Raw genomic sequence first — 26,768 nt, forward strand, 5'->3', positions numbered from 1 at the left:
AGAAATTAGGGTTCTGAGAGCCTCTAGTGGTCCTTGGGGGAATTCTGATTTGTTCTTGGTCACTGTAATTTCCCTCACTTAATATTAACACAATGAACATGACATTTCTCCTTCGTCTCGCGTTAAGGACAAAATGATAATACAACTCATTAAATTTTGTCTAATTTAGCCTTATTTGGATATAAATCGTTTAAGGAATGCAAAACTTCAACTCCCATCACCCCACGCTGACGTTTACCCATCATGCAGCTCGGCCTTGAGAAGATGAGGCAAGATGGCGACTAAAATAAGCAGAGACAGTCCCCCTCCTTTTGATTGTCCATCATGGTGAGAAAATGCACATGCTAAAGTTGTAACGGTTTGTTTGTAGCGCAATGCCAGTTGCAAATGAGCAAATCAACGTTCAGGCATTTCAATATCATAACTTTACTCAGAGAGAAGCTTGTTGGTACTATAGCTAACGTTAGCATCTAAGTAAGCTAACAGGCTAACACGTTAACGTTGGCGTTTATCCACAAATGGCGTTGGGTGTTTTTCTCTGCAAGAGGATGCTTCATGTGTTTAATTGGAAGAATGTCCGATATGCACAGAATGCTTTCATCTATTCAAGCAGGACATTTTATCATTTCTTAGCCTTTGTCTTGATCTGTGATAGTATTGCTCTTGCAATAGATGGCAACCACTCTTAACGTTTCCATGCTAGCTGAAGAGGTTGCAGCACTTGTTTTTACGAATTAATCTCAGCACAACCAGAGTATCAAAGCTAAATTGTCAATTTATCCTTTGTAATGATAAACATTGCATACACGCCCGTAATGTTGATTGTTTAAATGCCTAAACTGATCACTAACTGTTTGCTCTCAGGGCAGGCAAGCCGCCCCCAGGGCTCCATCTAGACGTGATGAAGGGAGACAAACTGATAGAGGTAACTGGAAGCTTTGCCATCAGCTCAAGTTATTGCATACTCGTGTTAAAGCATGTAATGGCCTATAATAAATTAGTTGAATGCACCAGATACAAGCCTGACAGCCCACCTTGTCCCAGATGTGTTGCACACTGGGATTTTGTATGGCTGCATGGCTTCAAACGGTGCAAGAGAAACATTAGCCCTGAGATTTAAGCTTTGCAGTGGGAAGCATCACTGTTGAGTTATGGCTCAGAGGCACAGATTCATTGCAGACTGTTTACAGACCTTTTCACCAGCTCTTGTTAATGACTGTGACACTGAAACTCTGTCCCTGTAGAAACTGATCATAGATGAGAAGAAGTACTACCTGTTTGGTAGGAACCCGGACTGGTGTGACTTCACCATCGACCACCAGTCATGTTCACGTGTCCACGCTGCCCTGGTCTACCACAAACACCTGAAAAGGGTCTTTCTCATAGACCTCAACAGCAGTAAGACACCATTCACATTCATACATATACTCATTTAATATTCAGAGCCATTGTCTGGAAAGGTTTGACATACATGCTATGTCAAATTATGTACAGGCAGTACACGTTGCAGCTGAAACAATTCATTGAGTAATTGATGAGTCAGGAGACGGCAACTATATTGACAATCGATTACAGTCAATATAGTTGTGAAAATGACAAACATCTGGTTCCAGCTTGTTAATGCTAAGCATTTTTGTTTAATATATTTGTAAATATAATATCTTTGGGGTTTGGACACTTGAAACTTGAATATTTCACTTCTCAGTCAGTTAATGATAAAAATAATCATTAGTTTCAGCCCTGATACAATATTTTTTCTTGAAGAGATGTCATCCTGCCTGATTTCAGTTAAATTTAAAAGCTTTGACTTGGCCTTCTTTTTTTTTAGTTGCTTCACACCTGCCTTTGTATAATCACTTGGAAACATTACTAAGTATTTTGTAATCACATTTGATTCATTTCCATAATGAGATAACATTCGAAAACTAAAAATAATTTCTCCTAACACACGCAAACCTTCTTATTTGATTGTCACCGTTTTAGCACATGGTACTTTCCTTGGACACATCCGTTTGGAGGCACACAAGCCTCAGCAGGTTCCCATAGACTCTACAATATCTTTTGGGGCCTCAACACGGACCTACACCATCAGAGAGAAACCCCAAACCCAAGGCACTGCTGGTACAGGGGACAGTAAGACAGGAGAGGATGAGGAGCTGAAAGGACTGCTTGGGCTTCCAGAAGAAGAAACAGAATTAGAGGTACATTTAGTTTCTTGATAATAACAATATACCACAGATTGCTGCTTTAGGTAGACTGCTAATAGATGCAGCATAATGTTTAAAATACACTATAGTCCTTTAAAGTTACTTTATAGATCTTAATGGAGCATTTTGTTGTCCAAAATTTGAGAAACATAATTTTAAAGTAAGAGGTAATGATTAAATTACCTGTTTATGCCTGTTGCTTCTGTATTAATGAGTAGTTATGTTCACTTGAAAAAATGACAGAACCTGACAGAGTTCAACACAGCTCACAACAAGCGCATCTCCCTCTTGACCATCGAAGAGGGCAACCTGGAAATCCAAAGGCCTAAGAGGAAACGGAGGAACTCCAGAGTTACTTTTAGCGAGGAAGACTCTATCATTAACCCAGGTACAAATCAAAGTGTCCGTGATACTGAAGTAACACAAGAAACTTATACAACTCTGTTGTTTTTACTAACAGTGCCAATACAAACTATTATGTAGAACATTAGTCCTGTTTCTTGTGTAAAGGTTTAAAGCATGTAACGCTTGGTTTGAATATATTCTCCCAATCTGCCTTTTTGCAGAGACTTTTACTGACTGTAAACATATTCAATTATTTGCTTAATTAATTTAATTTGAAGCATTTTACAGTGAGGAGCCTCCTGTCATGCTGTAAATATATAGTGTAAATGAAAATGTAACAACTGTAACACTGTTTTAAATATTTACAGAGGATATAGACCCCTCAGTGGGACGCTTTAGAAATATGGTGCAGACTGCTGTCATCCCTATCAAGGTAAGATTTGGTTTTGTTATTTAAAACTTTTATTATTCAAAGAATGTGTTGCATTTAGGCAAATTTAATATCTGGTCCTGTGTAGTCTGCAGTGGGTCAGGTGTATGACATGCAGAGGTAGAAACTGTGTAACGTCGGGCTAAATGTGTGACATACATAGTTAATACTCTGTCTCCCCTGCTGCAGAAACGAAGATCAGAGGGCCAAAACACCCTGGGTCTTGATGAACTGACTTCAAAACGTATCCACGGCTACAACTTGGGTGGTGGTCTTTATGGGGACTTGCCTCCCACCAGTCATGAGAACCAGCCAACTGGAGCTCCAGGAGGTGCTGCCATGCAGGGAGGGCTTCCTCTGCCCTTCCCTAATCCAGCACCAGAGGTGGACCTGGCCCCAGAGGCTCCCCAGCCCCCTGTCACCCTCAACCCCACACCTGTCACAGCCCCCTATCTACCAGAGACCCACAACGAGCCACGCAAAAAGAAGTATGCCAAAGAAGCTTGGCCGGGCAAGAAACCCACCCCGTCACTACTCATCTAACCAGTTTCATAAAGCTGCTGACTCTCAGGTTACCGGTAGATACATCAGGGACTGTGACCTGGCAGAGGTGGAGTCATCACTTTTTTTTTTATTTGTTGTGTCACTCATTGTCATCAGAAAGGCACCACACAATTAACCTGTGGTGTATCAGAAGATATCATCTACCTTACTAAGTCAGCAGTTGATATTTTGGCAGAAAAACAGCTCAATCTTGTTGACTACAAACAAAATTAACAGACTTGGCAGTGAGCATTTTAGTACCAGATTGGCCGTTAAATATACTTGTCTGAGTGAAAGAGTACATGGATACGATGGGTCACCAAGTTATGTTTTTGATGTAATGGATGTAAATTTTTTTTTTTCTACTAAACGCGTTGCAACAGTTTTTTTTCACTCCTTCAATATTTTGATAATACAATTAAACAAATGGCTAAAAAGTACTTTTATACGAGATATTTTACTGTGAGAAGTCACGAAAGTCAGAGAATCCAGACATGAAGTCAGTCTCTATCAAAACACAGGGCTGCTTTTTATTTTGAAAACTTGACATAATTTTACTCTCGCATACTCAGACATTTGTATTACCTGTTTTAGACCAATATGACACTGATTGAAGTTTCTTGCATTTGTCTTACAAGCCACTAGATGGTGACAAGTGCGCAAAGGTCAGAGTTTTCAATGAGGCTTGGCTGGAAACATGCAAGTACAATTGTTCATGGCCTGTTGCACTAACATTGTCCAAAATCTATATGTGGCATCACATGAAAGTGGTGCTGCAAGCTTCTAGTTACTCATTTGGATTCTTCTGCAGATAAAAGCCATTGCCCTGTCCAAACAATATGTTGGTCATGTCAATTTGTCCTTTAGGTTTTCTCGGTATATTGAGTTTTAAATGGTTTGTTGCCTATTTTTTCCAGCACCAGTATATTGTAAATACTAGGATTTTACAGTTTTTTTTACATTTGATTGTTAATTGGAATGTTACTAAGTAGTAACAGATTAGAATGGATTCCAGCACAGTAACAAATACCAATTTTGCTGCAAAATAAGAAGTTAGTGAAAACAAGTGTTTGGTTTAGGAAGATTTAATGGTCATGTAGCATGTTAACATCTTTCACATGCAACAGAGTAGAGTGCAGTTTATACCGTATACTATTCATAATTTGTTTACCTGAATTGAACTCGGACATAGGAGGAAAAGAAGACAAAGGAACAGAAATGAGGTTAACCATGTACTCGAAGTCAAGTAAAGGTCCCATGAAATGGTACATTTACTTTTTTGCTTTTATTCAAAGGTAGACGGTAGACAAGAGAGGCAGTGACCTGCAACAAAGGTACCTAGCTGTAATCACACAAGGCACTGTGGTTACAATGTACAAAATGCATTTTAACCACAAGGCCACCACGATACACATTTCTGTTTCCTTTTGAAAGAGGGTGTAAGGTGGGATATTGGACCTTGAGCCGTGGTGTAACTGGGCTTGTAGTTATGTATGAAAGGTGGGTTGAGTTTAAAGAACAGGCATGTGGTCATACATAAAGATGCACTGTTCCAGAAAGAGCAGTTTTCCATGATCAAGTGGCCATTTCATGGGATCTTTAAATCAGTAAAAGGTTGAAGATCAGAGATCAAGGAAAGACGAGGTGTTTCATTTTTACAAACTGTGCTGGTGACTTTTTGTCCTTGTGGGCCTGTGGATTTTGTAATCATATGACTGTAAATAAAAAATGAATTACTTTTGACTCAAAACTCAACAGTGTTTTCAGCTGTAAGTAATTAATGTTGCATTGAACTTTGACTAAAATTAACTGTCTGTATTCCAAATTTATACTTGATGAAATGTCCTCTTAGAGCAAGTGCTTTGATGGCTCATGAGCAAACAGCATAGACTGAGAACAATGGTGATCCCGTGTATTTAGAGCCTATTGTGTTGCATACTACACCTTCCCAAGACTTTATCATGCAGGTTAACAGATGTCTCAGGAGTACATTGGACCTGATTTAAATGAGTTCATGGGACACTTAACAAATCAGTTGCAGGTCAAGCAGGAACCTTCACACAATGACAGTAAATCCTGTTAATGTTTAGGTACTGCTTATAGAAACAAAAATTGAACTTTCACACTACTCATCATGAACTTTGAAAAAGGGCAGTTAAAAAGTAAATTGATAATGTATTTACAAATGAAAGGAAAATATTACTTCAACATTTGATATTTGTTACAAATGGATTACAGTAAGTGCAAATGTCAAACCAAAATGAAGGTACTTTTTCGCTATATTCAAAAATGTCTCACTACAAAGTGTTACAGAAAGAGAAAAAAAGAATATCAACTTATTATTCAGCAAGTTAATTCCCCAAAGGCATATTTAGTCAATACATAAAATATTCCACAGTTCATCATTATCTGTTAAGTTATATATTAGTGTAAAAGCTTAGTTAAAATATTAGAAATTAAAGATAATTTAATGATTCCCTCATTGAAGTGGAATTTCCAGTTTCACAGTATTCAACACAGTTATTTCCCTTTACATTTGTGGCTCTACGGGCTTGATTTTAATGTGGATGCCATTGAGTGAGCGGAGCACCAGTCTAGGAATTATCTTGGGTTTCCAACTGGGGTCCTCAATCAGATGATATCTCTTAAGTGTCAGGGCTATCACCACTTTCATCTCATTCATGGCAAAGTTCTGACCAATGCAGTTTCTGAGGGAGGAAAACATAGAATCATGTTGCTATATGAGGAATATAAGGAATGAAATGCTTTTGAATAATAACATGAGCGGTAAGCAACATGTTGTCATGAGAGTCAACAACATGAGAGCGTTTAGCATATCTTGTCATACATTGTAAAATAATCTTTGCTAAATTAAATCCTATGCAGTGTGTGCAACTGGTGAACTATAAGCTTGAACTAGCAATAAGCTTGAACAAGTTGGTACTTACTGCAGGGTCATTGTAATGTTAAGTTATCCTGGTATACTAAGCTTTCCATTGTCATGAGATCAATGCTTCGTTACACTAATACCTAATCAAAGAGGGCTGGTGCCAGGTTACATATCCATATACTGCAGACCTTTGTCAGATAAATGAGTAAACAGCATGAAGTGAGTAATCTGTAAAGAGAGAACCTCCCTGCCAAGTTCTTACTGACACAGTCACACGGTATCAGGTGTGGACAAACCTTGGCCCAGCTGAGAATGGCACAAATGCATGAGGTGACCTTTTGGAGACATTCTCTGGCAGGAAGCGCAGTGGGTCAAAGACCTTTGATGACAAAAGATGGAAAAACAAAAACCAAAAGTCAGTGTGGAATAAATCACACATTTTCTAGTCTTCATCTGAGTTTATGCTTATTCACACACCTGATATAGTAAGTGAATAAACCATGACAGCACGCAGGAGTCAGCGTGTGACAGTTAACCAGCCAGGGCACTTTAATTGAGCACCACTTTGATGATTTTTCCACATGTATTATTTGACACATTTTATGTAGAAGCAGGGTTTGGGCCAGCACAGCAAAGAGGGATCATAATTTTACTTTTACCACTGATTCTCTTAATATTGCACATCATTTAGGGAGTGGGCACAGGTGAGCTTTCACTTCACAAAGAGTTGCTCAGAATAAAATCATCTTGACTTACATCAGGGTTTTCCCAAACGGCTGCATTCCTGTGAATCCCAAACACAGTTGTTCCAACATGACAACCTACCAACAAAAAACAGAACAAACTTCAATATATTCAAGTGCGAGCAAGCTGCTTCTACCATTTAACCCCTGGGTCAGTAACTATTGACCTGTGTTTTTGCTATGTAGCCAAACATTGGTCCGACCCACAGAACTTTGAGACAAAGTCTATGACCTTAAAACCAATTACGGGGAAACAAAAAGGTGAAAATGTAGATCAAAGTGTTAATATGTTCTTTATGCTGTGAAAGGCTGACTTTGCAAAACAAAAAACTAGGGTCCACTGTGGAAAACAAAACCAATACAAGTTAATAGTTTAGCTTTTACTAGCAGGGTAAAAGTTATTATGTATGTAACAGTTTGCTGTCTTATCTATATTAACTTTCCAAAAATATTAACTAAGACATTGTCACTTTCTCATGCACCACAGACCTTCAGGCACAGTCCTTCCATCAAAAAAGGTCATGGGTTTGGTGAGTTTTCTGGACATTCCTGGTACGGGAGGGTAAAGACGGAGGGATTCTTTTATGCACATTGTAGTGTATGGAATTTTATTAAGAGCCTCCCTAAAAAAAAAAAAAAAAGACATACACACAGTGTTAGATCAATACACAATAAAGCAACAGCCTAAAGCTCATTGAAACCAGCACAGAGTGACAGTTTTTTAGAGGCACAAGCCTACCACTCCATGGTGTCCTTGCCATGTAGGGCCTCAATGATCTCATCCCTGCAAATCTTCTGGTGTTCTGGGTGGCAGGCAAGACAGTAGAGGATGAAAGAGATGCCGCTGGCTGTGGTGTCATGGCCCTCGAACATGAAGGTGTCCACTTCTGCTCGTAGATCTTCATCTGACAAACCCTGCTGTTTCTCATCCTGAGGGTGAGATAAAAGGCAAAAATATAAAAAATAAACACTAGCCATTCAAGTACCTACTACCTACTTAATTTGTCGAGCACTTTTTAAAACAAGTACTGTATGTTACAATTAAACCATAAGGAAAGCACATAAAACAGACAAAAAAGGTTATTGCAGTCAGGTTGATCTTGGGTACTGGAAGTCATGGAGATGGAACATGACTATATACCCCTTCACTAGGTCAAAGATGGAATTAGTAGTGACAAAGGATGTGTGCTGGGAGATTAACAGGTAAAACAGGAAATAAGGGCAGCTGACAGGCCAAAACACAGTGTGTGTTTAAACAGAAGAAATTCATTAACGTAATGCTATGTATTTTGATACAGTAGTTTGTTGCGTATTACCCTAGCATCATAGAGTGGATAAGTGGTGTGATAGAGTTCACCCTTGACGCGATCAACTTTTATTTGAGAGAGGAACCTTTCACTTTTGTTTGCTTCCACAGCGACTGATATTTAAGAAGAGAAACACAAACTGGTGGAGCATTATATAAATTGGAGCTCTGTTCTTTTGAAATCTGTTTTGAAATAAACAGAAACACTACATTTAAAAAAAAGCATACACTTCTTTTCTTCTTTGCAAAAATTTGATTTTTTATGTATGCCCTGCTATGTTGACTGTATTTAATTGTCATTTGATGAAGCTATCTTATCTTTGTGTCTGTAAGAAAGTATTACCATGCATAAGCTTGTATGCCAGCAACAAAAGTTGAGGTGATTAATGTCCTGGCAGCTCAGGGATATTTACATTAAGCAGATCCTTCGGAAGGCCAGCACTGTCCTAGATTGTCTTGTTAGCACCTGCATAAAGAATTTGCCTTCAGGCCACTGCTTGAGAGTGCCTTTTAAGAGGACTGTTGCCTTTGTATCAGTGTTTGCTATGCTGAACATGAGGCTTCTGCACAAAAATAAAGCAGCCTTCTCCGTTTCCTTTTACACTATGGTTTTGCCACTTATAAATAATATGTGTATGTTATGCTAAACCACCTCTAATATGGTCTCAAGTTTTATATATGACTTACTGTTTTCAAATGTTTTTGTCCTTTTATTTTCATATATTTATATGTGGTTATAACCACTGTTTTAATTGTTGGTGTGGTGTTTTAAACCCTGGCTGCACATCAAACCTCCCTCTATTACTATTAGTTTAAAATGCTGTTTTAATGCTGTAATTCTCAATAGTAATTTTCAATTAATTCCTCTAACTTGTAACTTCATGTTTTCACAGTTGGTGTACAGTACAAGTACACCTTACTCAGTTTGTTTCCAATGTCCAATGTTGGGGAGTAACTACTTACAAAATATATGTAATTGTAATCTGTAAAAATGTTTTAATTAAAATTCAGTTACTAATCAAAATGTTGATATATCTGTGGACAATGTGATTTCAGATAGGTGATAGGTGTAAGATCTAATAACACTCACTAACTTAACTCAGTATTGTGTTTTCATTAAATATTAACTTGGAGATGGTCATTAGGTTCTGAAATGTCTACAGGGCACCAACAGATTAAATTAACGGCACTGAAAAGTAATCAAAAAGTAATAAAATGTAAGTTACATTACTTTGATGAAGTAATAAAAACACTTTGTAAGAGGGTAATGAGTAATCTGTAACATATTACATTTCAAAAGTGACCTCCCACTCCCTCAACACTGTCAATGTCAATACACTGAGAAAAAAAGTTCAATTTTGAAAAGTCAAAGGTTGGAGCCAATATTACATAACATACTCTTGCAAAAAGAAGAATGTCCAGAAAGTCCAAGTTTCTCTTGGCCGGTATGTTGTCCAGCTCCTTCTCTTGCTTTAGTGCTTCTTTCCTCTTTCTTATAACCTCCTCTTCAAAAGATGAGATAACGGATGAGTATTTGCAGACTCTAGAAATAGGCATACTATACTAAAAACATTTACAGATCTACATCTACTCCACTACAACATTTTCAGATTGTCATTAATCAGTTTTTGTGTGCAGAGCTTACCTGTATGACTGTGAGCCACCCTGCACACTTTCCTGTATCTAAAGCCATGTGGGCTGAGGTAGAAAATGAGGTCGTTGTGGTATGGAAATGTCCTGAACCGCAGGTTAATCAGATCACTGAGTTCATACACTGCTTTGATGTATGTATTTGTTCCACTGAAAAGAAATGCAGGCCAACATCAAAAGCTAAATTTCCTCCACTCATGATTAAGGCGGCTAAAGCATTAAACAACTGTGAACTCGGAAATGAAACCCCGAATGGTGCTAGGAAAGTTTTTATGGACTCACCTCTCGGTCTGACAGTTGCTGCTGTAGCTGAATGCACACTTCAAGATGCTGTCCAGTGTCATGAGACTCACGTGTTCAAACAATTCAAAGGACTCATTGGTGGTTGCATAACTTTCCCATTTGTGCTGGCAACAATGAGAGAACAGATGTGACATCTCTGCAGGATATGGAAAAACTCCAACACAGTTATTTTCCGCACAAGCTGTAACAGAAAATATGTCATCTAGACAGCCATGCCTTGTTATGTTTTAATTGTTACTTCACCACGTTTATTCTCCTTTAACTATTAAGAATTGTGATTTATACAAATAAACTGTAATGTACATACCAACATAGTTTTAGCGGAATCTGACATCAATTTTACATATGCTTTCAAAACATCATAGTGGAAACCTGGTGTCAGGAGCCGTCTGTGGCGAAACCACTTCTGACCTTTAGATACCAATAAACCATCCCCTTAAGACAAAATGACACAGTATGTGTGTGAGTGAACAGCCAAATCTGTAATAAACCACGATATGCTGCAGGAGAAAGGTAAAGCAGTCTCACCAATCCAAGACTCAATAAACCTATATGCCAAATCATCTTTTGGTTCTGTGAGGAAACAAACACATAAAAATCTTTGTTACAGTGACCTTTGGTTGTGAAAGATAATATAAACCACATTTGACTACACAGTTATCATCAGTTTAATCAAGATAAATATAACAATAGCTCACACACCTGTTGATGTCAGTATGGTTTTTACATAATCTGGATGGTGAATGTTGAGGAAACAAACAAAGGGACCAAACCACAGCGGGAAAGCATATGGGTACTCTTGACCCCATTTCACTATCTTCTCAAAGTCTTTCCCATCTTGTTTAAACTGAAAGAAAAATAAAAAACACAGATGCTTGGTGAAATCTTTCAGTCATGTAACCAGCATGGTTTGTGAATGATTCACTGAAGAGGACAATCTGATTATTTACTTAAACCATGATGTTTACCAACTGTGTGTTTCTAATGTTCAGTCATGTAGCCTGCACGGTTTGCAAGTCCTTTAATCTGTTTATTTGATTAAAACCAGTAGTTCTCGAACTTTTTCACATTAATGACCCCTGAACTGACAAAAATTAGACCACAGACCCCGATTTGCTAACTGTTTATCACAGAATCCCCATCTGTTAAGATTTTTGCTTTTATTTATTTTATTACAGAAAGTGTTATATCCTGTCATTGTGTTACTTATGGATGGATTTATTGTAAAAATAATTTATTCCCCTTTTTACTGTGGGTCCCAAGGTACCCATCAAGGACCCCCACTTTGAGAACCACTGGTTTAAACCATGACGTTTACCAGCTGTGTCTCTAATATGTAGTGACAGCAAAAATATATAGAGGTAAAAGTAGTAATACCACGTTGTATATATTCTTTAATTCACTGAAGTGAATAATTGTTATTACCAAAATGTATCGAAGTATCAAAAGTAAAAGAATTTATTATACAGAACAAAGGATCTTCTAAACCTCTCTGTTATGCAGTGCAGTGAGATGAGATACATACATAATACATAAATATGCCTTATTAGAAAGTGGTATTCAGCATGTTGAAGCTGGTCTTGGTGAATATAATTTTAACTATTTTGTTATATACCATGTGTACAATGATACTGATGTATACAATGACAATGATATAAATTACGTCATTATTTTATAGATCAAATTTTATGTAAATGTGTTAGATTTAGCCAAAAGGCTAATAATATGTAAACTATGTATCTACAAAGCATTTACAGCTGTCAGATAAATATAATGGAGTATTATAAATAACATAAATATAATACTATACATTAACAGTGGAGTAGAAGTATGAGTGGAAATATCTGAAATAATACTTCATAAAACTGTTTGCAACAAAAGAGCTGGTTACACCCCACCACTGCTACTGTGCTCATAAATGTCATGCAAACAACTGGCATCGTGCAGGCTGCGAGACAGTTACACAAAGTTGAAGTCGTTGCTACGCTGCTGAAAGCTCGTGACTGAGTTACCTGCAAAACATGTCCAAAGAGCCAGTGTCCCGGCGGTCCTGGAAAAGCTTCAATGCTTCGAAACGTAGCCTTTCTTTTGACGATCAAGATAGTTAATTTATACACGACGGCGAAAACACAAAGGAGAGCGAACAAGTGATGCATGCGAGGCCAGCCCAACTGAAATATTACGAAAGCTTCCGTTAACTCCATCCCGACGATGCCCGTGTGCCGCGGTGCAGGAGGAAGCCTCTGAACGAAACGAAATGAGACGTGCTTGTAAATACGACACTGCAAGTCGCTTCCGATTCGTAGCTTCCGATTCGGAAAGTTAAGGGAAAGTTAAGGAAAAGTTAAATGAAAGTTAAGGGAAACTTAACTCCGTGTTTTGCACCTCTTACTGTTGTGAAAACGTATTAGACATTTTTACATAAAACCTATTATCGCTGTCTGAAACACACTTTCAAATTTGTGAAAACTTTGTTTTATTGGAAGAAATGCAAAAAAGGTAAACTACACTGATTTTCACACCTAGGCCGCATTGGACCAGGTACAGATCAAAAATCACTATAGTCTACTTAGGGTGGTCAAATGTGGACTAAAGTATCCCAGAGAGACCAGATACTCTTTACACACAATTTCAGATTTGTGAAACCAGAAAAACAGCAACATTTCACTGCTTTTTTCTAAAGAAGTCTATACAAAAGTATTAAAAAAAAAAAAGTAGAATAGTTATTTTTACTTTTTAAAATACAATCAAAACTTCTTCACACACTGGCCAGTTGGTTAATTTACTTTTCAAATAATTCTTTCAAACAAAAATAACTGCTGCTCACCAAAATTTCCTCTTACTGGCTATGGTCAACACGACTTCTTTACTGTAGCCCATATTAGAGGTACTATAATTTACCCATTAGTGTTCCTTTTCTTCATTGACATTTTTATGAAAAGCTTTCAATACTTATCAACACTTGATTGAGAAATAAATTAATATATCTAGTTTATCTGTTCACTAAAAACTGTCATCATTTTAAACGCTGCTCTTCCTCTCCTGCCAGTTGTCACCTGACCTCGCACCTGCCTGCAGACATGAATTCGTGACCCCATCCAGAGTTCACACTGGAGACCTGCACACTAGCTTCACCATTTGCCACATTGTGTATAATGTCTCTTTGCAGCCTGTTTGTTTTGCAAATGACAATACAAAATCAACAACTCTCTAAAACAACTGATCATTAAAAACTTAGACTGAATTAGTTTTAGCTCGATGTGGGCTACCTAATAAACTGAATATATTGAAAAAAATTTGGATAAAAGTCTACAGGAAGAGACAAGTACAAAGCTCAAATTAAAGGCTATCATGTTAAGAGTTGTCCAGATTAAAGAATGTGAAACAAATCAAAATAAGAACAATAAAATGCTCAGCATTAATAAGCTTGTGCTTAAGTGACTCACACCCACACCTGACTCATGACAGTTGTTCATGTCATGTAAATGTTTCCATTGTTTCACTTTCCAAACATGTCGTTTTCTGTGAACCTAAATAATCCTTAGACTTTCTAAATATTTATATAAACCTACATTTTGCATTTACATTTACATTTACTGATTTGGCAAAAGCTTTTAGCCAGAGTGACTTACAAGTGAGGGACAATGCAGTAGACGGTCCATACTAAGCACTATTGCAAGATGATCAGAAGTGCACTGAAAGTGCATAGGAAGTGCTAGTTAGGCATGTTATGGTGTTACACGTTTTAGGAGAGGTGTTCGGATTACATACTCACAGTACATATTATGAAATGCAGTAATATGGTCATGGCAAGAAACTCCAGTTAAGATAGATCATGGCAGTTGTAATTCACAAATCTCAGATGAATAAACAATATGAATTAAAATGCATAAACAGCATAGTCAGCAGTGAGTGCTTTAAAAGAGAAATTATACTTGTTACTGGTGCACATACTCAATCCTAACACCTATGCTAATGTGAAAAGTAGCATAAATGCCACACCATCAGAAAAACAGTGTGGGTGAGAGCCACAGTAAATTTCCTCTGCACTTGCTGTTGGTGACTTCCGATGTGTCAACATGAATTTAGTCTTTACACTCAATCTAAAACCTTCTGATGCGACAGTCACTGTTCTATGTTTCAAAGAGAAGACATAGTATAACCACAGAGGGCGAGGTTTTGTTTGTTCACTATTTTTTCTGCAGAAATGACCATGATGCAAAAAGTCTTAATTTTTCTACTGATCCTTTGGAACTCATCCACCTTTTCCTCAGAAAACAGTGAGTAACTGAATAAATCATTAATATGATCATATATTTAAAATAAAGTTTTAGTAAGAATACTCTGACAATACATTATTTGTATTTTTAATTTCAATTTCATTTCAAGCTTCTAGAGTTGTAACTGAAAACTGATATTTCAGCAGGCGGATACAACCTTCAATTCCTGCTGGGATGTCAAGCTGTGATACCTTGTCAACAAAAGAGAAGTGAATCAAACTCTTTTAGATGGTTTTACAAGAAGAATGAACATAGTCACGAAATGAGGATATTTTCTCAAGATAAGACAGGGCTAGCATTGCATCATACATCTCGTCCCAGAGGGAGTATTACTAACAATGCTGCCTTTATGATCAATCATTTTGAAGAGGAAGATCAAGGCTTGTACTGGTGTGAAAACTGTTATCAAGGCAAATGTGAAAAGTCCGCAGTCATCAGAGTCAAGAAAGGTTTGATTTAATATAATTGTCAGAATTTCTTCTCCTAAGCCAGAATTTATCTGAGCTACCAACCTAATGTGTTTATTCTGTCATGTACATTTCTTAAATCATTTGCCAAAGCTGATCATCATCCTCAAAGCCCTTTACCTTTTTTTTCAGTAATTCTGGATGAAATTCATGAGCCATTTTATGTGACTGAAGGGAACAGTTTTACACATGCATGTCCGGGTGAATTTACTGACTTAAAATGGACTTTTGAAGCAAGTGACACGACGGCTCCCAGGATCTCGGCAGTGAGATCGAAAATTGACTTTGTGACTTCCAACAAGTCTATACACATTGTAAATGTTGAAAAAGCAAATGCAGGGAAATATACCTGCTGGATTAGTGGATGTGATGGACACAGACAGAAGTTACTTACCATCAACTTGTGTGTAGTTACAGGTATGAAAATAGCACACACATACATTGTCTTATGTCAATATGAACTGGTTTGACTTGTATTTTTATTTTTATTTTCTTTGCCAAATTGCAGTGCACCAAATTGAGAATTCATCTGTTTCGTGTTCTTTGATATGTGATTTGGAATTCAGTCACAACAAGTCTTACAACATATCAAATAAGGAGACAGGCACAAGGATGATATCAGTGCGAGTAGAGCTGTATGGGTCTTTAAATTGCAGTGCAAAGCGGATCTTTGATCTACAAATAATTAGAAGTAACAGCACTCACACACCATCAAATGCTTTAAACAAAACAACAGGTGGGTGTTTTACTGTCTCTCTCTCTCTGTAAGGAGTTTGTGATCTGAGAGAAAGGAATATCATCTCTTTTATTTTTGGTCTTTCAGATATACATACAAAGCTTGAATATCTGACGCCAGTTATTTATGGAACATCAGCAGCCCTTGTGTGTCTTATTTTAATGGCACTTTTAATTTTCTACTTAAGATCAAGATCACGAGCAGGTAGGCTACACGGCTTTTTTATCTTATTGAGACTTCCTGTTTATTGCTTGTTCAGTGGTCTGCTGCATTCAAACACTTATTGCACAATGGCAAAAGGTTGAAGTAGATGTTTCGGGGACCTGGGCTTGTCAGGTTTACATGACCAAGTTGGCTCTGTTTCTCTTTCTGTTTCTCTTAAGATATTTCTGATTGTGCATCTGGCTCTGGCATTGAGGGCAGGGTAAGTGATATGATGATGATGGTAATGATGATGATGGCAAAACCTAATACTATTTACCATGCAGCAAAGAACCAGCGTGTATGTTTTTTCTTGAGATAATGAAATTTCTTACTTCTTACTGCAGGGAGAGGAGACTTCTGTGGTTTATTCATCATTTGTCATCAGGAGACCTGCTAAGACAACAAACTATCATGTGACTTCCAGTGATTGTGTGTATAGTGAAATACATGTAAAAAGAAAGGAGGTCCCAAATTAAGAAGGTCCATAAACACCTCTGTTATGACCACCCTTATTCTCATATGATTTAAAAAATACTTGTAGGGGGCTACTTATGGCGAAAAGTGTGGGTGACTGCTGATTCTCTACTCAATAAAAATGTTTTTATTAGTTCATTTCCTTTTTTTTCTTTATCTCATCAATCACAGCAACATCTATTCTGAAAAATCAAGAGGATATTGCTATTCCATAATTCCTAGCTCCAACATTAATTTAGGAATTTAAAAATATCTAGTTTGTCTAGACAATTTTAATAAAAAAAAACTGATACTGATACTCATTATTGATAATGTTTTATGTAAAATGATTACTTGTGAGTAGTCTTTAGATATCGTAAAGGAAAGCAGACTACTAATACATTTATACATGTAAGTATATTTTTGGGTAACTTGTACTTTAAATAAGTATTTCCATTGATAGTCATATTGTACCTTTTTCCCACTATGTTTATTTGACAGCAATAGATTAAACTGCTCAGCTGTAGGCCAATGTGAAGAACTAAGAATTAGCTTTACTTCAACCAGCTACAACATTAAAATGTTTACATACAATTGTGTAAAGTAAAACTTTATTTGAGTATTACCACTGTATGTTACTTTAGACTTCTGCTTTACCACATTTTGTAGGGAAATGCTGTACTTTTTACTCCACTCCAGATTAAAACTTTAGTGACAAAACCTGTGATCAATTTGTGAAATATGATTGTTGTAATAGATGAAAACTATGTAAGACTATGGAGTTGCCTAGTAAAAATCAACTCCACCTCGGCCAACAACAATTATTGCAGCCTGCATGTTTCTCAGAATCAGTTATGATATAAAATATTCATTTGCATAATAATTGAACAGCACGAAAAGTACTTTTTATACTCTAAACAAATTTGCTTATAATAGTTACTTGTGCACTTTTGAGCTAAATTTACTTTAGTAAATGAACTAAGTAGTACTTCCACAATCGCTTATAGACGTTAATGCATCATATATGATAATTGAATAATTTAATATAGGCAGATATAGTAATATAACACTGTAAGGAGCACTTACGCATAATTAAGGGTAATGAGAAAATTTACTTTATTATACATTTTTATGATAACAGGCTATCTCTATATTTTTGGCTAACTACTTAAGGGAAGCTTTGAATGCAGTACTTTTACTTTAAATGGGGCGTTTCAAAAATAGCGTTTCTTCACTTCTTCCATTACTGACTACATAGCAAAATAACAGTAATCCTGTAGGTGGCTGTAATGCGCCTTAAAGTTGGATGCCAAGCTCAGCGAAACAAACCCGAGTAAGAGAAGACAGGCTTTTCATTCACCATTGCTGACTGTTTACAATTTCTCTGATAGTAATCACAGGCGTTTGGCTATTTTTATTTTAATTGAGCTTTTGCTTTTACAGGTAGATATTTGCCATTTTTTTCAAGTAATTTAATGTTGAAATGCTCGGTAACCTCAGTGACAGTGTGGCTATCTGATGATATCTAACCTAGGTAGCTGCTAGCTAGCTACCCGCGTGTTCATTGAACGAACCGGTGAGGCCTACCAGATCCTGGGTCTTTACTGTGGAGGCTATACCGAGGACGAACACACAAACACTTACTCGGTTGCGTCGGCTGTGTTTTGTTCTTCGGGGTTTATTCTCAGGTAATGGAGCAAACGACTTTGGCTAGTGAGTGCGTAGCTGCATGAATTACCTTAACATGAGCCCGCTACATGTAGCTAACTCTGGTTGCTAGGTAACGTGACAAAAGTTGATAACTTACACTCAAAAAGCCCCTAATTTTTCCAGTTGTTGAATTTTAAGCAGTTCAGGTGCAGTGAATATCTTTAAATGGTCCAAAGGTAAACTGGCCGAAATAATAAAAAAAAAAAAAGTTAAGGTGGGTTATTCTGTGTTTATTTTATGTTTCTGCTGCAGCAGTAGAGGTAAATTAACACTTGAAAGCTGATGCAAATTCCCTACAGGTGTCCCAAATTCTGTTGAAAGCCCCATATCTGTATCAATATAATGTTACAGTGTTACTACCCTGTGAAGTATTATTTTGAAAATATTGCACTACAGGAAGTAGAACTGTACACGCAGTAGGCAGTATATTAGGTACACTTAGTTTAAACTAATGCAGTCTCCCACAGTCGTGCAATAAATCCCACCTTCACAAATTACAATTTTCAGTTTGTGTTGAAATAGTTTTAGAATTGCTAAGGTTGTCAACATTATGGACATTTTGGAGGCTGCAATCTGTGGTGCTGTTGAATTGTATTGCGTTATATCAACAGTTGATTCTATTATTTTAGGGTTAGGGTCAGTGAGCAGTACCATTTACGTTTGAATCAACACCCTTCTCAAATAATTTTAATAAAAAAATGAACATTACAACCTTCATGAAGATAGGATTTATTGCATTGTGTTTCTTGCTATCCTATGAGAAAGAGGCAGTTAATAAAGGAAAACAGACTAGTTGGTCAGAGTTCATTTTACAGCAAGATAATGATCCGAAACATACCTACAGATTATGTCAGAACAACCTGAACAGGGTTGAAGGATTTTTTTTAATTCACAGTGTAAATGCTCTATTTAATTTCATAGTACATGTAGACATTAAACCATAAATTTCAACAGCAACTGGAAAATGAAGCTTTTCTAAAACAGTCAAATGCAGCCTATACTTTACTGATGTAGCAAATTATATTTTCTTCCTTCAGATTCAAAAACAACAGAGTACCTGAGAAAAGATGGAAGCTCCCCCTGTCACTGTGATGCCAGTCACTGGGGGCACAATCAATATGATGGAGTACCTGCTGCAAGGTAAGATAAGTCAGAAACATCCGCAGCTGAGGACAGAAGATGAAACATCTCAATAACAAACTGGTGTTAAACTGGTGTTATGCATAGCCTCTAGGACTCAATGACACAAAGAAAATATGTGATAAGTGGCAAGGTTTACAATACTACGGTGGTGTTATGAGATGTGATAACTTAAGATGTCAACAACTTCAACATGTATACATGTTTGCAGTGCTGAAGATATAGAGCCTAAATCACAATTTCTTATTTCTAACAACCACATGGTATTCTGTATCACTATAATGCATAAAACAGGCAAACTGGCAAAATATGGTGTTCCCGCTACCAATGAGAACATCTGTGTGGCATTGGTGACGAATTAAAAGAAAGACTGGTGTAAATTTCCTTAATGAGATATTGGAACACCATGAGCTGCCAGAATAGCTTCAGTGCTTTTTTGGATAGATTCTCTGGATCCTCAGGGATGGAAGGATTAAGACCATTCTTCTAAAAGATATTGCCCCATTTGGAGTTTTGATGATGATAGATCACTGTCTTAAAACACTGATACAAATTGTTCAAAATAGTCTACCCTCATTGATACATTATGTGAACAAAATATTAGAAACTCAGTAAAAATGCAGTACAAATCTACAGTGCCACAAGCTACAGTCTGAACATGAAGGTGAAACAACACCTCTTTAAGACAGTTTCTAACCTTCATGAAGGTAGAATTTATTGCAGGGCTGTTGTATTAGAATTTTATATATGACTGCAAAATTACCAGAATGGCAATGGTGACAGCTGATCTTTAACCTGACATGGTCAGGCAGACGAACATCTGCTGTGTTTTTGGCAAACGTCTATTTCCTTTCTGTGTCAGCTCAAGGATTTTCAGCAGTTGTCATGTGGCAGTTTTTTGCAGTATTTATTGAGGGGATGTGAATTACAATGAGTTATGAACACAACATATTGTGCAGTCTAAGTCGTCACACCACATCATTTATATTTATGCAACTGTTTCTCTACCCTTTAACAATTCAGGCAGTGTGTTAGACCAGGCCCTGGAAAGCCTGTTACATCGCCTGCGAGGTCTATGTGACAACATGGAACCTGAAACCTTTACAGACCATGAACTGGTTTATCTTCTGAAAGGCCAACAAGGAAACCCTTTCATTCTGCGTGCCCGGCGCTCCCTCTCCCACCCCACAGCTCCCTGGCACCTACGCTACCTGGGCCAACCTGAAGTGGGAGACAAGAGCCGCCATGCCCTGGTACGCAACTGTGTTGATGTGGCTGCCTCTCACAGCCTGCCAGAGTTCCTAAATGAGATGGGCTTCCGCATGGACCATGAGTTTGTGGCGAACGGACACATATTCAGAAAGGGCGCAATGAAAGTTGTGGTGAGCAAGCTGTCACGCATCCTAGTACCAGGGAACACAGAGAACACAGAACGTCTGTCGCTTTCATACTTGGTGGAGCTGAGTGTGTTGGCTCCTGCTGGCCAGGACACTGTGTCAGAGGACATGCGCAGCTTTGCTGAGCAACTCAAACCCCTGGTCCACCTGGAGAAGATCGATCCGAGCAAACAGAGACATTAAATGACATAAGTAAGGAGTCAGACTCCTTTGACTACTATGGACAAATTCTCTCATTTGTTTTTTTTTTTACATCAATGTTATTTTGTTACTAAATACAGTGCAACTTTGGCTGAACAGTTACACTTCTGGTCAATTTATTTTGCCATCACTATCACTTCTGTTTTCCATCTGTTTCCACCAAAGCATGGTCAGAGAAATTTTAACATGGTGATCTTATCACACGCCAGAAAGGTACACCATACAATAATTCAACTTAAACACAGTTTATAAAGATGTTTATATTTGTAGTATATGTAGCATATGTGTTCCTGGACTAGTGGAGTGCTACTTGTCCACAGAAGCAACAATAGCAATGTGTTAGGAATAAATAGAAGAAGGCAGAAGAAATGTAAGAAGCGCGTAGTGCTTGTAGTGAGTTTAAAACAAACAAAATACTGACCTCTATACTCAATAGATGTTAGAAAAAAAAAAACCAAGCAGATCATCACTTGTCGTATTGGGTCTTTACAAGATGACAGAGTTATCAAGGAGGGATTTAAGATTTGTTAATTGTTTTTAAGTAGGGCTGAACAATGAATTGAAGTATTATTGAAATCATTATATGGCCAAATGCAATATCTAAATCACAGGAGCTGCTTTTTTTTTGATAAAGGTCAAATGTACAACATACCGTATATGAAGCATTGTGGTGTTGAAGAAATGTCCCGGCCTATATATCATATTTTCCAGATGTAACAGAACATGCTTTTTTGGAACAAGACCCAACAAATATCGCATCATAATTTTTGCAAAAAATTAACATTCTAACTAAAATTAGTTGTATCCTATTCACAATATCTGGTAAAATGATCGCAATATTTTCTTTTGTTTTTTTTTACATTGTCACATTAATTTATTTTTCCTTCTCTAAGGCACACAGGTGTGAGAGGACAGTTACAAGTCCTAATCTTCTGGAAGGATTAACCATTAAAAAATATAAGGTGAGACAACAATGAATTGTGTTTCCAAGGATGATGTAATGCTGACAAAATCCTTCCTGCTGAAGTAACATATTTTGATTTAATATGATTCTTGTTCTAAGTTTAAAGTTACAAAGTTCTTTTTCATCACTCACATGATTATCAACTCATGGACACGTTCATTTTGTCACACTAGGGGTCTCTCTTGCGCTTCGTGTGATTTTTCATGATCGGAGCAAACTGAATTCTACCTCAGATCATCTACAGGAGCTGTGGTTGCCATGGAAATAATTAGCTGTGAGATCTGCACATCTTTTCCCCCCACTCTAATTAGCTTTCTCAATTGCTTAATGATACATAGACCTGTGAAAGCCTTTCTTTCTTCCCCTCAACAAAAGCATTGATTTTCCTTCTCTTCCCTCTCATTTCCACTGTTAACCCATTAGTGCCTCTTTCATGGAAACTTGAGCTGGGACTATTACACGTGAAGGCACTACAGCTGCCTCAGGTTATATATGCATAGTAGTGTGTCGACATTATGGCCAATCTGCTGTGGAGACTGAAGTAACTAATGCACATCCTGTCAGTTATGATAATAATGTGGGCAATCTGAAATGAGTGCTTCTAATAATACCACTACAGGAAGATGCATTTACAGGGGTTGCAATGTAAAGTGACCATGTGCATGTCTGAAGGGAGAGCTCGGGGGCAGATGGCTGTCTCTACACGTTGACCTACCTGCATATCAAGCCTGATGAGGACAAGCTCGCCGAGGTGGAAAGGTGAGATGACATTGCTTCCACGTCCATTTGGTGCACCTGGAAAACCATCCTTTGACATTGTAATATACTCAACATTATATCGCCAAGGGATTCTTGTGTGTTTTGAAGGCAAATCTTTTTGTGCACAAATTGAACCTACTAGTTCCCTAATAAGTACATGAAGTTGCCAGTCACAGAGACTGAAGTATCTGATGGAGACAGTTTTATGTTCCAAAAACTAGAAGCAGACTACTGGCCCTTAGGACTAAAGCATGATGTTTCAGCTCTGAGTGAATTATATATTAAAGAGGCAGATGCCTCCTTGCCCAAGGCTTTATATGTCCAGCATGGATACGCTACAGTCTGCTGGCTTTCTTCCACTTAAACTTGTGTTTAGCACAGTGCTCTTTGGTGATGAGCTGGACTCCCACTGCACCTCCACTCCGCATTGCCTGGAGAACCGAGGCATAGCTAGGCTAATCAGTGTCTTGGCATCAGGCCTGCTTGGCTATTGTGGATGTAGCCAACCACTGACTTGCACAAGTGAGGGATTTAGCTCATTGCCAGAGGCAATATGATAAGCTGCATGGTTTATTTGAAGAAACTGAGACCAGTGTGACATGCTCTCCCAACACATACATGCAAAAATCCTGATAAGTATGAATACGGTTTCATAGGGGGGTTAGGATACATGAGTAGTCATCAAACTGATTATTCTTGATTGTAGGATTGTTGTAAGTTCTGAACATTTTGAGTGTGGGGTCTCAAAGATGCTGCTATTTTCATACTTCTTGTCAGGTGGAGTGCTGCAGCAGAGCTGCTGGTATTTAAGGTTTTGATCAGTCTGTCAGTTATTTCTATGCCTCTGCACTGGCGACAGTCGTGGCTGGAGGCATTATGCCTTTATGTTGTCTGTCCATACGATTTTCGTGAATGCAATATTTTAGAAATGCCTTTAGCTAATTTATTAAAATTTGCTACAAACGTTCACTTTGACTCAAGCATGAACTGATGAGAATTTGGTGGTAAAAGGTCAAAGGTCACAGACCTCACAAAACATGTTTTTGGCCATGACTCAAGAATTCATGTGCTAATAATGAAAAAGTCCTTACTATATACATATATTTATAATGAGTCTGGACCAACATGGCTGTAAACTGCAACTTCACTGATTTGCGGAGGCGTACAATCACAAGGCAGTAACTCTATTTCACTGTTTCATATTTAGTTTATTAGAAAATTTAGAAAATTTTCCTTTCACTTCCTTTTTTCTATAATTCATACAGAAAATCAGATCCTTCTTAAATTTGAAAAAAAGCTGTAATTTCATGACATCCATGGGCCAATTTATTATCAACATCAATACTATGGCTGCAGAAAACAATTAATTTCATTATCAGTCAGTCTATCTTATTTTTCCAATTCACTGATTGATTGTTTAGTCATAAAATGCCTGTTACAAGTCCCCAGTGCCCAAGATAATGTCATCAAATTACTTGTTGCTTTCTAACCATCAGCCTTAAACCTAAAGACAGTCCATTTAAATTGATATAAATCTGAGAAAAGCAGCACGCAGTCATAGCTACTCACCTTTGAGAAGCGGGAATAAGCAAATATAGAGCTTCTATTACTGGTAATTGGCCTAATTGATTCATTATAGTGTAGACACCTGTTGGAAATGATACTTCGTAGTACAATCTGATTCAGCTAATCTGAACTATGTCTTGTACCTTGATTTGGAATGCACAATTTCAGGGCAACAACATAGCTGCACTGTCCACTCACCCCTACAACCTTTAAACATCTTTGACATCATCAGTTTATTATAACACAATTAAGCTTGTTGCACTTTTGGTTATGAGAAGAGCACACACTGATTTTCCTCTCTGGGCCATTTGGTTGCTCTGGGTCTTTAACTGTTAAATATAATTAATTGGCTAAGGCAGACAGTGTTAGTTAATCATATTTTGTTAGACCTCTGAAATGGGGATAGAAGCCATTACCTGCACATGCCTTTACTTTCCATTCCACCACACAGTCTTAATTAAAACTCTTGGCACCAATTGTCTGTGCTGCTTCTCTGAACACAATGTTCATAGTTGGCAGCGCAGATGCCAAGATGCCACAGAAAGCTGGCTCTTGCTCCGGGCAGGAAGTCTTTAAGTCAGCCTGCTTTGGGACAATGCCACAAAGGGGTGAAATCCAGCTTCGCCTACTCAGAAACGTTCCCAATACTTGGATTTGAGCCCTCTCCTTCCTGTGTCATTGGGAGCCCATATGCTTGTTAGAGAGTGTGGGTTGTTTGCTGAGAGGGAAGGAGAACCAGGGGAGGTGTTTTCCCAGACAGGCATCGATCTCCCATGGGTGTTCTTGTGGCTTCTCCAGCTTCCTCTTATCCTAATCCCACTGGGCAGAATGAGGTGCAGGGGTAAATTGCACAACATCATGAGGTTGCGTGGGGATGGCTAAAGTGGCAGGGCCAAGAAAATGAGAATGGGCCTGGCAGAAATGAGCGGAAAAAATGTGTCCCTTTTCCTCATGTGAATGAAATTCCAGAGAACTTTTTCAGGGTGCAAACTGACAGACAAAGTTCTGCCTTGTTGTTGATGTGGTGCTCTGCCTTGCTTGTGGCTGGCTGAGGTGATTACTGCTGTGCAAAAAATGCTGTTCCAGGATCAGCCACTCAGAGCCCGAAGCCAGCCACGCTGCCTCTGGAATGTCTGGTATGGGGACAGCGTAGCAGTCAGCCTGGAAGGAACCGAACACATACGTAGTTTTTAAACTCGTGCTGCCTGGGCCTTCCTCCTCACTGTTTGTCTGGGTCCTCTCCTCTCTTACCAAGTCTAGCCTCTCTCTGCAGATTCAGTCCTCTTGATCTGCTCATTTGTCTTCTTGATGTTCACAATTACTTCTCTTTCACTTTATGTGTAATGAAGACACATTATGTAATCTCAAGTGTCACCAAAATTGTGGCGCTCAGGAGTTTTACTTGTGAACAAGTACAACCTTGTGTTAGAGACTTAAGAGTATGAAAGGCATTGCTTTGATTGTTACTCTTATCACATAATATGAAAATATAATAAATAATTACCCATTACTCAAATTCATAGATGCAATAGGGTTTGTAGATTTTTTACATACGCAAACTATTAGCAACATGGCATTTTAACCATGTGATCCCACTGATGTTCAGCATTAAGTCATTCCATGACACACTATGACACATCCTCCCACATTTAAGAGTGTGCTATTTTTGACACAAATTTCTCAACATCACTCATGTCTGAGTGCACAGGGTGGCCATGTTGTGCAACTTTTAAGTACAGCCTCAGTCCACGCACGCTTAGCATGAAAAGGGTGGGGTCCGCAGAGAATTTTAGCCACCTTCCTACACAGGAGCTTGAAATATGAGGGTTTTTTATTTCAACTACTATAAGTTAGAGTACGTTGAGTAGAATCCTCTCTTTAGGGTTGCACTCTCTACTGAGAATGCACACCTCCACGTTGAGAAGACAACTTATTATTCAGGTGTTGAATATTTTGACTGCAATGCATTCACAGCAACATGCCCCCATAGGTCATACTGATTACCCATGGGCTAATAAAATGCTTGCATGGAATGACTGCCTAACTCCCAAATATTATCAGAAATTCTAGCTGCATGTGAGAGTGTAAATGTAGGACTGTCTGTAAAAGTCCATGAATAAATAATATTCTCCCCACAGCAACCATCAACATAACAGGTGTAAATGTGCATAAAAATGTGAGGCACGCTGTTGCTCTAAAATAGCCTGTGTGCTCAGCAAATCTTTTCTGGATGGATAAAAGGTGAAAAGGTGAAGTCCAGTGTGAAGCTACCAGCCCAGATTTTTATTTTTAAGTCTATTAGCATTTACCAGGGAAATCAAGAGCCAATGGGAGTCGAGCACCTGTGACTGTGTGCCCGCCCTTCTGTCAGACTTTCTACACTGACCGAAGGGGGGGGGGGGCGGAATCCCCCCCCCTTCGGTCAGTGTAGCAGAATTACGCACACGGGTCTGACCAGCGATGTGTCTGCCAGA

The 26,768-nt window shown here is 38.1% G+C and overlaps 4 protein-coding genes and 1 non-coding gene across 8 annotated transcripts; 4 read left to right on the forward strand and 1 right to left on the reverse strand.

The window, feature by feature from the left end:
* The first annotated feature begins 197 nt into the window (after positions 1–197).
* On the forward strand, positions 198–5,280 carry ppp1r8b (protein phosphatase 1, regulatory subunit 8b). The gene is made up of 7 exons (XM_056380951.1): positions 198–327; positions 865–925; positions 1,245–1,398; positions 1,984–2,201; positions 2,451–2,595; positions 2,921–2,985; positions 3,172–5,280. Exons 1-7 carry the CDS (start codon positions 275–277, stop codon positions 3,523–3,525), a joined length of 1,050 nt encoding a protein of 349 aa, XP_056236926.1. The 5' UTR covers positions 198–274; the 3' UTR covers positions 3,526–5,280.
* Positions 1,006–1,170, forward strand: LOC130172965 (small Cajal body-specific RNA 1). The gene has a single exon (XR_008828359.1). It is a non-coding gene; the product is annotated as a small Cajal body-specific RNA 1 (non-coding RNA).
* Positions 4,745–12,681, reverse strand: LOC130172319 (cytochrome P450 4B1). Its single transcript, XM_056380950.1, has 12 exons — positions 12,430–12,681; positions 11,120–11,264; positions 10,946–10,990; positions 10,725–10,852; positions 10,397–10,521; positions 10,110–10,264; positions 9,863–9,969; positions 7,898–8,088; positions 7,648–7,781; positions 7,172–7,236; positions 6,712–6,794; positions 4,745–6,233 (listed from the first exon to the last, which is right to left on the reverse strand). Exons 1-12 carry the CDS (start codon positions 12,619–12,621, stop codon positions 6,056–6,058), a joined length of 1,548 nt encoding a protein of 515 aa, XP_056236925.1. The 5' UTR covers positions 12,622–12,681; the 3' UTR covers positions 4,745–6,055.
* Positions 12,682–14,594: 1,913 nt separating this feature from the next.
* LOC130172675 (uncharacterized) lies at positions 14,595–16,636 on the forward strand. The gene is made up of 7 exons (XM_056381540.1): positions 14,595–14,697; positions 14,841–15,146; positions 15,297–15,581; positions 15,673–15,900; positions 15,988–16,104; positions 16,284–16,324; positions 16,449–16,636. Exons 1-7 carry the CDS (start codon positions 14,625–14,627, stop codon positions 16,578–16,580), a joined length of 1,182 nt encoding a protein of 393 aa, XP_056237515.1. The 5' UTR covers positions 14,595–14,624; the 3' UTR covers positions 16,581–16,636.
* A 1,172-nt stretch (positions 16,637–17,808) lies between these two features.
* On the forward strand, positions 17,809–21,109 carry med18 (mediator of RNA polymerase II transcription, subunit 18 homolog (yeast)). Of its 4 annotated transcripts, XM_056379811.1 has the most exons (4): positions 17,875–18,000; positions 18,092–18,245; positions 19,305–19,407; positions 20,431–21,109. In XM_056379811.1, exons 3-4 carry the CDS (start codon positions 19,335–19,337, stop codon positions 20,985–20,987), a joined length of 630 nt encoding a protein of 209 aa, XP_056235786.1. In that variant the 5' UTR covers positions 17,875–18,000; positions 18,092–18,245; positions 19,305–19,334; the 3' UTR covers positions 20,988–21,109. The 4 variants fall into 4 exon arrangements, with proteins under 4 accessions (XP_056235788.1, XP_056235786.1, XP_056235787.1 ...); XM_056379813.1 differs by lacking the exon at positions 18,092–18,245 and having other exon boundaries at positions 17,809–17,890; XM_056379812.1 differs by lacking the exon at positions 18,092–18,245 and having other exon boundaries at positions 17,880–18,000.
* The last annotated feature ends 5,659 nt before the right edge of the window (positions 21,110–26,768 follow it).

The sequence above is a fragment of the Seriola aureovittata genome, chromosome 7 (assembly GCF_021018895.1).
Source record: "Seriola aureovittata isolate HTS-2021-v1 ecotype China chromosome 7, ASM2101889v1, whole genome shotgun sequence".
Taxonomy (NCBI): domain Eukaryota; kingdom Metazoa; phylum Chordata; class Actinopteri; order Carangiformes; family Carangidae; genus Seriola; species Seriola aureovittata.

Excerpts from the sequence above, each read along its gene's own strand:
- ppp1r8b (XM_056380951.1), top strand. The coding sequence starts at position 275 with ATGGCGACTAAAATAAGCAGAGACAGTCCCCCTCCTTTTGATTGTCCA. Across the intron at positions 328-864 it reads CCTTTTGATTGTCCATCATG|GGCAGGCAAGCCGCCCCCAG; the intron begins GTGAGAAAATGC and ends GTTTGCTCTCAG. Across the intron at positions 2,596-2,920 it reads AGACTCTATCATTAACCCAG|AGGATATAGACCCCTCAGTG; the intron begins GTACAAATCAAA and ends AAATATTTACAG.
- LOC130172319 (XM_056380950.1), bottom strand. The coding sequence starts at position 12,621 with ATGGAGTTAACGGAAGCTTTCGTAATATTTCAGTTGGGCTGGCCTCGC. Across the intron at positions 8,089-9,862 it reads ACATTCTTCTTTTTGCAAGA|GATGAGAAACAGCAGGGTTT; the intron begins GTATGTTATGTA and ends TCTCACCCTCAG. Across the intron at positions 6,234-6,711 it reads CCATTCTCAGCTGGGCCAAG|AAACTGCATTGGTCAGAACT; the intron begins GTTTGTCCACAC and ends TTCCTCCCTCAG.
- LOC130172675 (XM_056381540.1), top strand. The coding sequence starts at position 14,625 with ATGACCATGATGCAAAAAGTCTTAATTTTTCTACTGATCCTTTGGAAC. Across the intron at positions 14,698-14,840 it reads CACCTTTTCCTCAGAAAACA|CAGGCGGATACAACCTTCAA; the intron begins GTGAGTAACTGA and ends CTGATATTTCAG. Across the intron at positions 16,105-16,283 it reads AAGATCAAGATCACGAGCAG|ATATTTCTGATTGTGCATCT; the intron begins GTAGGCTACACG and ends GTTTCTCTTAAG.
- med18 (XM_056379813.1), top strand. The coding sequence starts at position 19,335 with ATGGAAGCTCCCCCTGTCACTGTGATGCCAGTCACTGGGGGCACAATC. Across the intron at positions 19,408-20,430 it reads GATGGAGTACCTGCTGCAAG|GCAGTGTGTTAGACCAGGCC; the intron begins GTAAGATAAGTC and ends TTAACAATTCAG.